At 44.4% G+C, this 10,754-nt stretch overlaps 1 protein-coding gene across 50 annotated transcripts in view; it reads left to right on the top strand.

The window, feature by feature from the left end:
- The window catches only part of SORBS1 (sorbin and SH3 domain containing 1), a 251,854-nt gene that overhangs the window by 145,813 nt on the left and 95,287 nt on the right, over positions 1-10,754 (top strand). For 29 of the 50 annotated variants that reach the window (XM_078346145.1, XM_078346141.1, XM_078346135.1 and 26 more), the window contains 2 exons: positions 4,119-4,263; positions 9,489-9,518. In XM_078346145.1, the coding sequence (XP_078202271.1) occupies positions 4,119-4,263; positions 9,489-9,518 (175 nt within the window). Of the gene's footprint in view, positions 1-111; positions 481-4,118; positions 4,264-9,488; positions 9,519-10,754 lie in introns of all 50 variants that reach the window. The other 21 variants (XM_035268559.3, XM_078346124.1, XM_078346120.1 and 18 more) reach the window with 1 other exon arrangement.

The raw sequence follows: 10,754 nt of genomic DNA, 5'->3' as shown, positions 1-10,754 counted from the left end.
GATTAAATGTTTCTCAGAGTACCTCACTGCATGCCCACTCTCAACTGTTTAAATCTGGAATTCCTTCCTCATGTCCTTCCCTTTTCCATAACGACCCCCTTATTTCCACAGGATGCCACTTCCTCCAGTGCAGCCCAGCCGGAGGTAATAGTTGTCCCTCTCTACCTGGTTAACACTGACAGAGGGCAAGAAGGCACGGCCAGATCGCCAGCACCTCTGGGGCCTCTTGGCCACGTCCCCACAATCCCAGCGACCGCCTCTGCAGCCTCACCTCTGACCTTCCCGACTCTAGATGATTTCATTCCCCCTCATCTGCAGAGGTGGCCCCACCACAGCCAGCCAGCCCGCACCTCTGGCTCCTTTGCCCCCATTAGCCAGACGCCACCATCCTTCTCACCACCACCTCCGCTGGTCCCTCCCACCCCGGAGGACCTCCGCAGAGTCTCGGAGCCTGACCTCACGGGAGCTGTTTCGAGTACCGTAAGCTTGTTGGACTCCCTTCCCCATGGCTTCCTAAATGTCTCCTCCCAGCAGTCACATCCCCTCTCTCACTGAAGCACTGAGTTCTGAGGAAAGCACTGACTGCCGCTGTGCCTGCGTGATGACTGGAGCCGTGTCCCCTGTCACTCACGTGCATGCTTCCTGAGTGTCTTCCCTGGGTCTCTCGGGGCCGTTTCCCATCTCTGCAGTGCCTCATCTGCTCTGTCCTGTTGGGAATACACGTCTTTCTCCCTCAGAAGACATTACCTGTGGCCTTGACGTTGACTGGCCATGCTCTTCACAGGCCAGGCGGGTGGTCATGTGGAGAGCCGAGGCAAGCTGAAGAATTATGGGAAAAGCAACGGCAGGTGTGGTGGGTGCTAGTTGCCAGGAAGTGGGGAGATGTGCGGAGGAAAAGACTCACTCTCTTGCTGAGTAAATACTACCCTCTGTAGTATACAGAAATGACAGATATAGGATTGTTTTTTTTTTTAATGAGAGAGTTGAGTTTAAGTGAGCAAGTGGGTCTGAAAGCCCTGTACAAATGTTAGGACTTTTACCTCAAAAGGCAGGCAGTTGCTAGAGCCCCTGAGAAGGAGGTACCAGGAGACTTCATGGCAAAATGGGTCACCAGTGGTCATGGGAAGTCAAAGGGCCCAATGCCTCCAGTCCCATCCTCGGGGGGTGGGGGAGTGAAAGCCCAAGTGCTTTAGAGAAAAAGCTGTCAAAGTGGGTCTCCTTTTTCTTTAGGAGCCCTGGGAATTGAGAGAAGATTCTCAATTGAAAACGTCAGTGCAAGTTGTAACATAGGGATACGTGAATCTCCTCACAGGGCTGTGGGGTTCGGTGGGATCAAGTAGTAAAAGTTCCTGTTACAGGGGTTGACATAGAGGAGGGGCTAGTGAATGTTAGCCATGTCGCTGAGGACTTGCCCTGGCAAATGAGGGCCAGTCACTCAAAAGCAAGTAACTGGTTAGTCAGCAATTCATCATTGAGTTTCTGCCACGGTCTAGGCATTCTGCTCAGTACCATGGGTACAACCATGAGTCAGGGCCTTGTTCTCAAAGGGTTTTTTGGGGTAGGAAGTCACTTCTCAAGCTTTGTGTACTTGGGCTCATCTGAGGGTCAGGGAGACTTGTTTAAATGGTCTCCCCCAGGTTATACTCCTAGAATTTCTGATTGAGGGGTCTGAAGAAAAACCTGGGAATCTCACTTGGTAAGAAGTGCTCAGGGGTTTCAGATGCTGGGGTCCACATACTACATTTTGAGATACAGTCATCTAGTGGGTCATGCAATTGGCTGATGGAACTAAACCTTTACTGACATAGCTTTGTGTAAAGAGGTATGCCTGCAAAACTGTTCTGAATGGCTTATTAAGTCAAAGCCAGTCATGCAGAAAGCAGGAAGGAAGCTTTTTATTTGGATTATTAGATAACTTATAATGAGGCATCAAGCACATCAAAGCTGGGAATTGTTATGTCCTGAGCTGGGCCTTCTTCTGAAATCTCTAGAGCTGTGCAATGTAGTTAGGTCAGGACCAGGCCCAGCATGGCCTATGGGCTTCAATATCTTCCAGCTTTGAGTTTTGCAGCTCAGCTCCATTGGAGAAAAATGATAGATTATTCCCTGATCTATTCCTCTCTACCTTCAGCTGAACTTAGAATTTAGAAGCCATTCTTTTTTTGGGGAGTTGAGGCATCTTCCTTTTGACACAGATTATGTTTGCCTGGAGCAGTGGGTAAAGTGAGTGTCCTCCAGACCATTTTGAGCAGTTTTATTGTGCACCCTATAATTTATCATTTGTGTAGACCTAGATTCATATCAAGTTTGTTTTAGGTGTACCAGGACAGATTAGTTGGGACAGTGTCCTCGATTGCTCAAACCTGACTAATCAGCCTGGTGTAGACCTCCCAGAAGGACCTCTGTTGGCCTGATAGTTTCTGGTTTGGCCCTGGGTAGCAGAGGTGAAAAAGGAAACTACTTGGATTCCTCCTCCTGCTCTGTGAATGGTATCTGAGTTGTGAGCTGACACCTGCTCCATCTGTAGCTATTTGAGAGAAAGAAGGAAGAATGAAAGTTGTATTAATTGGTTTGAGCTCTTTTAGTCAATAGCTGTTTTTGTGATGTTCCAGAAATAAGACACAAAGTAAAATTTGTAAAATGCTTAATGTTCATATGATCCACCCAAACATCACATTAGACATTTATACTTTAAAGAGCTGTATGCCTGATATTTTTTGTTTCTTGGATGCATTCAGGGAGTTTTTAATGATATGTCATTTATCATCATTATATCACTTTGGAGATAAATTAGGAAAAGTGTAATTACTTTCCACTTTCTAAATAGAGGAATTGAGGTGAGGCACTTTTGTTTAAAATCATACTGTGCTTCTCAAGTCTTGAGAAAAGGTTCTATTCATGAAATTGAGTTGCCCCTCATAACTAAATAGTGGCAGCTGTTTAGGGGACTTTCAGAAGAGATACACTGCCCTAGGCAGTGCTGTGACACTCCTACTGTGTGTTGGGAGCTGTCCTGGGTGCTGATGCCCACGTCCTTTTTTGATAAGCTACTTGTTTTCTTGCTACAAACATTTGATCAGACACACCACTGCTGGAAGATGCTGCCTGTCATTCACGTGGCATTTACTGAGCACCTGCTATCTGCAGGGTGTTGGGCTAGGTATGAGTGAGGGGGTGGCCCTCATCCTGTGGGTGTTTTCACAGGACTTGATCTCTGATTATTGCTTCAAGATAATTATTGCTTCAAGAGCAACTATCAAAATCTTGTTCTTAAAGCTTTTTAGGAAGAGCATCCTCAGTCTAGTGTTTATAAACTCAAAAATGGAAATGTATAGATATCATGGAGGAAACTATCTAAATATCCTTACCACCTTTTGGGGTGTTACTTTGTTTTAAAAGACTGGCATTATCCCCAATATGCAGATTATAATGTTAATATTAGTGATTTTATTGGTATTTCTGGCAGATACTTCAGTTTTTAAGGTCAGGATTCTCACAAGTCTTTAGGGATCTTGTCACTTTAATATTAGAGTGAAAAAATGTCACAATAGGATAGGATAATATCCAAATCTCAGAAGCAAGCCTCAGGAAAATTGCTCAGTGAAGCTGATGCTAAGAGTAGCTTTCTGAAAAAAACTGTTGCTCAACTCCTTCCTGTTCTTACATTAATGTCTTCTTGTCCTCACATTGTCTTACATTTCTCTGTACAGTGTACTAAACTTCCCTGATTTTTCCCAATTAAACCAGCTCTCCTTCTTGGATCCCATTTGGAATTGCATGGGTTTGCATGTTATTCTACTTTGATCTGAATTTGGTTTTTCAGTAACCAGATTGACCCACAACTGTTAACAGGTGGACATAATGAATGATGTTGCTGAGACTTGCAGTAACATTCACCTTCCCTCTCTCCTCTGCCCTGTACTAATACCAGCAAAGAGAATAACCATTCCAGCTTAAACGTCTAACTGGAATTAATCATATGACGTGTCTCATGGATTGCATTTCTTTTTATAATTAAGATGATTGTAAAACTTTACATTTCTTCTTTTTAAAAAATAATTAAGGTAGTTTTTTATATTTACAGTTAGTTACATTGTTTGTTTGTTGGTTTGTTTCAGGATTCCAGTCCTCTACTAAATGAAGTTTCTTCTTCCCTTGTTGGAACTGATTCACAAGCCTTTCCACCGGTTAGCAAGCCTTTGTCCGCCTATCCCTCCACAACGATTGTCAATCCTACTATTGTGCTCTTGCAACATAATCGAGGTAAGAGAGGCTCATGTCCCACTCCCAGCCCACTGGAACCAGCGTAGCTATTCCGTGATATCTGGGTCCAAAATTCTGTTATTTCACAGAAATAGTCACAAATCTCATTGTTTCCCAAGGCCATTTGCCCCAGTTTACTCACTCTCGTTGGCGGTAAAATAAACCCCGGCAGACAGAGGCCCCTGATTTGAGGTGATGTCAGCTGTCTGAATGAGTGAACTGGGTTAGTTCCACTCCTTGGGTGTTCATGGTTGTCTTCTGCAAATTGTATCATAAAAAAAAAGAAGAAAGGAAGAAGTTTGTGTTTCTTGATTGTAATGAGAGGTTTAGCTTCAAAAATCTAGGTACAATAATACCTCTTTTAAATGGTATCTGAAATGATTTAGTTTTTTCACATAATGAAATTTCTAGAGAGCAGAATTTGGAGTAACCAATTTTAAAAAAGAAAACATATCATGTAGACCATTTTCTAGAATATAAAACATGTTTTTGTCCCTTGAAAACAGAGACTGTTGAATTTTTCTTGACGACTCACGGGCCTTCATTCTTGCCAGCCGTTTGTACTATGCAGTTCTAGGCAGCTCTGCTTAGAGTTTTTGTGTTTGTTTTCTGTAGTGTCTCTGACTGCTTCTGGTTGGTTTTCCTACTTCTCTGAAAAGCAGAGGCTGGGTATGGTAGCTCATGCCTGTAATCCCAGCACTTTGGGAGGCCAAGGTGGGCAGATCACCTGAGGTTGGGAGTTTGAGACCAGCCTGACCAACATGGAGAAACCCTGTCTCTGCTAAAATTTAGCCGGGCATGGTGGTGCATGCCTGTAATCCCAACTACTTGGGAGGCTGAGGCAGGAGAATTGCTTGATGGGAGATGGAGGTTGCGGTGAATGGAGATCACGCCATTGCACTCCAGCTTGGGCAACAAGAGCAAAACTCTGTCTCAAAAAAAAAAAAAAAAAAAGAAAGAAAGAAAGAGAAAGACAAGAAAAGCAGAGAAGCCTTGAGGTGGGGTGAAGCAGAAGTGCTTTGGGGTAGTCATTGTATATGTTGACCCTTCTGCTTTAAAATTCCAGGTGGTGATTCAAAATCCCAAGTTTTCCTTTTCGGAATTCCATAGAGAAATACGCTTTCTCTTTACAAAAGTCCTTTGTAGTGTGAAATGTAAGGTTTTCAAGCTGTTTCCTCTTGTAGAAAGGGCTCGTTTGTCTGAATTTTCAGTAACAGTGGAGGTTTAATTATTTTGTTCAGAGCTCATATCATCCTTTTCTTGACGACTCTGTGCTCTCCTGCTTCATAGTTTTCCTCCACTCCCCTCCCCTCCCCCTTCCTCTCTGCATTAATTTGAATGAGAATGGGACTGGAGTCTATTTTTAATTGTTTTCCATACTAAATAGAGTTTTTCTGTTTTCTCCTTCTATCTTGAAAAGCAGATGAATAAAACATTTTCTTTCACTTCAGAGTTTTCCACTAAAATCTTAAGGTTGTTTTAGTAGTTTCATTATTTTTTTCACTATGTGTAGCTCCTGTATTAATTTTCGCCCATGAATCTGTGTTCTTCAAAAGAAAAGAAGGACCCCAGCTCCCACAATGAACCACGCAGGAGCCCATTCTCCTTACTGGCAGTAACTCTCCTTGCCCAGAAAGTGTCTGTAATACAGGACAAAGTAAAATTTTGTTTCTCTGAACTTCCTTATGACTCATAATATTCAGTCAAACAGAAGCAAGTTAGTTCCCAGAAGGACAGTTTCTTTAAAAATGGGATTTATTCCCAAGGCAACTTGGTTTTTGGGAAATGCCAAGTGTAATGTCAGCTGCTTCTGCAAAGTCCCTCTGGTGACACCTTGTGAGACATCTTTGGGCACAGAAATGCCTGTAGTTCCTTTTTGTTTTTTCTTGAATAGATTGATTCCTCTTATTTACCCAAATGCCTTTCTCTTTTGTCCAAGTCCTGCCCTTGGGCTTAAAAATCAGAATTGTGCAGCCTGAGACACACATTCTTCAGAAAAGGATACAAGTAATGGTGTTAATTTTTTGGAATTAAATCGTAGCCTTCCATAAAGAGCAAAACCATATGTTCACTAAGCAGGTAGGACAGGAAGACTCGAGAAGAATAGAAGAGCTTCGCTGGCCCAGCCCTGTGTTACTAATCATAAATGGGGTTTAGGTCAAGTGTTTTTGGCATTGCTTTGGAATTTGCCTAACCAGGCAGCTCTGCTTTGCTTCATAAACAGTACCCTTAAAAATAATTTCTTAACTATTGCAAAGTCTCCGGAGGGAATAACTTTACTCCACTTCTGGAATTCTAGTTTAGTCATACTAAAAAAGTGCCTCCCTGCTGCCTTTTTTTTTTTTTAAAGACTGCCAGGGCATAGTGTGGCAATAATCCTGTCTCTCCAAGCCAGCTTCCCCCTACTAGAAAGGCACTGAGGGGCATTCCGCCTCTGGGCTGGCACTGATGGTTATGAACAACACAGCCCTTTCCCCCTCTTTCCTGAGTTTTCACACCACATGGGTTTGAAGGTGAGTCACTTATCATCAGTCTGGGAGGGAGGCTTTGAATCGGAAAACTCTCAGGATTAAAAGAGGTGCGTGGGTCCCCTTGCTTAGGGCTTCTCAGTCTTAGGATAGGATCCTGAGAGGATCCTTCTCAGTAATAGGATCCTGAGAGTCTGGTTAACCTCACAAGGTTTGGGGTGGAAGAGATGAGATTCTATATTTTCTTTTTTTTTGAGACCGAGTCTCACTCTGTCGCTAGGCTGGAGTGCAGTGGTGCCATCTCAGCTCACTGCAACTTCCACCTCCCGGGTTCAAGCAATTCTCCTGCCTCAGTCTCCCAAGTAGCTGGGACTACAGGCATCTGCTAACATGCCTGGCTAATTTTTTTTTTTTTTTTTTGAGATGGAGTTTTGCTCTTGTTACCCAGGCTGGAGTGCAATGGTGTGATCTCGGCTCACCGCAACCTCCGCCTCCTGGGTTCAAGCAATTCTCCTGCCTCAGCCTCCCGAGTAGCTGGGATTACAGGCACGCACCACCATGCCCAACTATTTTTTGTATTTTTAGTAGAGATGAGGTTTCACCATGTTGGCCAGGATTGCCTCGATCTCTTGACCTCATGATCTGCCTGCCTCGGCCTCCCAAAGTGTTGGGATTACAAGCGTGAGCCACCTCACCCGGCCTGAGATTCTACATTTTCAGTGAGCTTCAACCACATTGAGAACTAGACCTCAGAGGTTCCCAGACTTACCTTACGGACACATGAAACAGTCTAGTTTCATTCTAATGCTTTAAAATAACAGCACTAAAAGTGGCTATTGTTTTCTGTGTTGCATGTCATCCTAGGAAAGAAAGGCCATTTCACACCTCAGAACTGGAGACAGTGGAGTCTTTTCTTTTTTTTTTGAGACAGGTCCTACTCTGTTGTCAAGGCTAGAGTGCGGTGGTGCAGTCATGGCTTACTGCATCCTCGACCTCCCAGGCTCAGGCTCAGGTGATTCTCTTACTCAACCTCTAGAGTATCTGGGACCACAGATGCATGCCACCACACCTGGCTAATTTTAAAATATTTTTTGAAGAGACGAGGTTTCACCATGTTGCCTAGGCTGGTCCTGAACCCCTGGGCTCAAGGGATCTGCCTGCCTTGGCCTCCCAAAGTGCTAGGATTACAGGTGTGAGCCACCGTGCCTGGCCAATGTAGTCTTATTTATTTATTTATTTATTTAGAGACAGGGTCTTTCACCATTGCCCAGGCTGGAGATCAGAGGCATGATCTTGGCTCACTGCAATCTCTGCCTCCCAGATTCAAGTAATTCTTGTGCCTCAGCCTCTGGAGTATCTGGGATTACAGGCATGTGCCACCAGGACCGGCTGATTTTTGTATTTTTTAGTAGAAATGGAGTTTTGCCATGTTGACAATGTGGTCTTTTAAATGGAATACATTCGCTTCTGCTGGCTGAAGCTCAGCAGCCTTGAGAATAGTGTGTGGGAACCATAGGTCTCCTTAGTACTACAGGACACTTTGAGATAACGGACAAGGAAACGGAGGCTGAGAGGTTTAGTGATTGGCCATTGTCATCTGGAAGTTACTGGCGGAGCTGAGGCCGAGCTGCACTGGGCTTCTGCATGTTCAGCCAGCATGAACCTCATCCATGTGGCAGAAGTGGCCAGGCACCGCTTCCCAGGCCGTGAGCTCCTGGGCTGCTCGCTGTTTACTTTGGGTTCATACTGATTGTAGCAGGAAGGTGGGGATGCAGCCAAGGGGAATGATGACAGTACCCACGGGTTGGCAAACTTTCTATTTTTATCTATGTGGCTGCTTTATATTTAGCAGCTGTGGAAGGTAAAGGTCATTTTTGTGCTCTCATCTCATAGCACGTACACATAGGACTCTGCAAAGGACATAGTGGCTTTCCTTCCATGCGAGTGCCCAGGATGGTGAGAAACCAATAGCCCTTCAATGCACAGGACCAGCAAGTTCTTGATGACTAGAATTGGAATAAACTCTGGACTAGGAGTCAGGAATCCAGGTTCTAGATGTAGCTGATTTTCAGTTATCTTGGGTGATTTGTGCCCCTTATCTGAAGTCAGCCATTGCTGATTTTTTAAAGATTTCTCTTGTATTCTGGAGAAGCCAGATTACTACAGTGGCTAAGGCTAGGCCTTAGTTTTTTCCTCTGTACAATGGGAAAGAATAATTGTAGCCAACTAACTGCTAGAGTTGTTGCAAAGTTTATAAGTGTTATTTGTAAAAGTGCTAAAACAACTTTCGGCATTTAGCAAGCTCTCAAGAGATGGACACTGACATGGTTATAATTGTAATCACATTTCCCTCAAAAGGTACCAAGACTGGGGTCATATAAGGTCTTGATCACTTGAAGCTGGAGGGTTGGGTATATTCCCTTCTGTGATGGAATCATCTTGAGATAAGATGTAAACAGCTAGAAAATTGTGGCAGTCCCCTGAATCCTGGTGCAGATCTGGGAGTGGGGCGGGCTGGGAGACACCACACTGGTGTAGTGGGAGCCGCGCTAATGATGCAGTGGCTGATGCACGCTAATGATGCAGGTAGCCTGCAGTCAGATGACTACATGCACATTGTAGCATCTAAGTCCAGAGGACAGTGAGAGGATGTAGGGTTGAGATCCTAACTAGTTATGACAGGACTTCTTGGTCTTGCTATGTACTGTATAAATCTCACTTAAACCATTTTTTTTTTTTTTTTTTTTTAAATCACAGAACAGCAAAAACGACTCAGTAGCCTTTCAGGTAGGTGAGAAATACTTATTTACATGTTAACCCCTGTTCCTGTTGAAACCATCTTTTGGTCACCACCCGATGTTTAATCAGAAAAATCTTCTGAGATCCTCTGATGTGTTTTGGGGGAGTCTTTGTTGTTGGGCTACCAAGATGATGAAAATAAGCATCGTTCCTGCCTCCCTGGAGCTTGTAGGCTGGTGGACAGACCAGACCAGTGAACCACACTAGTAAACATGTCCCACGGAACTGTGATAAGAGCCTTGATGGGTAAGAACAGCATGTTCTAGGTAAAAAGAACCAGGAGTCCTACTTTAGATGCATGTTCATGGCAGGCCTCTCTGAAGAGGTCATCTTTCTGCTGCTTCTGTCTCCCATCTGAGATGTGAGGAGTCAGGGGTTGAGAAATGTGGGTAAGTTCTCCTTTTTGGGTGGCAAGTCCAACTGCCAGTAGATGACCCTGGGGTGGTGGGTCCAGGTGAGAACCTACAGACCAGCAGTGCCCAGAAGGCCGTGTAATAAATATGCCTCTTGAACTTGAGTTGGCATCAGAAATTCCTGGAGAGTTTGTCAAAACTCAGGTTCCTGGGCCATGCTCCTAGAGATTTGGATTTAATGGTTATGGGTAAGCATTTGCATTTCTTTTTTTTTTGAAACAGGGTCTTGCTCTGTCACCCAGGCTGGAGTACAGTGGCACAATCATAACTTACTGCAGCCTTGAACTCCTGGGCTCATGTGATCCTCCAACTCAGCCTCCCCAGTAGCTGGGACTACAGGTGTGTGCCACCATGCCCAGCTAGTTTTATTCTGTAGAGATGGAGTCTCACTATGTTGCCGAGGCTGGTCTCAAATTTTGACCTCAAGCAGTCCTCCCCTGTCGGCCTCTTAAAGTTCCAGGATTATAGGCACCAGCTACTGTGCCTGGCCAAGAGAATGTGCATTTTTGCCCAGCTCCCTGGTGATGTTGATACTGCCCTGTGCTGACCACACTTGACTGTGGCAGGTGGCAAGAGCCAACAATGGTGGGAGTGACTGCAAATATAATCAGACATATACAAATAGAATTAGCTCACCTCCAGATAAAGTGTGTAGGATTGGGACCATGTCAGAGGGGGAGTGAACCCAGGAAGGGGAATGTGTAGCTTTTTCCTTATGGCTTCCTATAGCCATTCTGTTTTGAATCCTGGGTCTGGTGCTGCCTCAGGCAGGTTATATAATATCTCTGGGCTTCAGTTTTCTTACTGCCAA

The sequence above is a fragment of the Callithrix jacchus genome, chromosome 12 (assembly GCF_049354715.1).
Source record: "Callithrix jacchus isolate 240 chromosome 12, calJac240_pri, whole genome shotgun sequence".
Lineage (NCBI taxonomy): Eukaryota > Metazoa > Chordata > Mammalia > Primates > Cebidae > Callithrix > Callithrix jacchus.
This window is presented reverse-complemented; position numbering and strand designations above follow the sequence as displayed.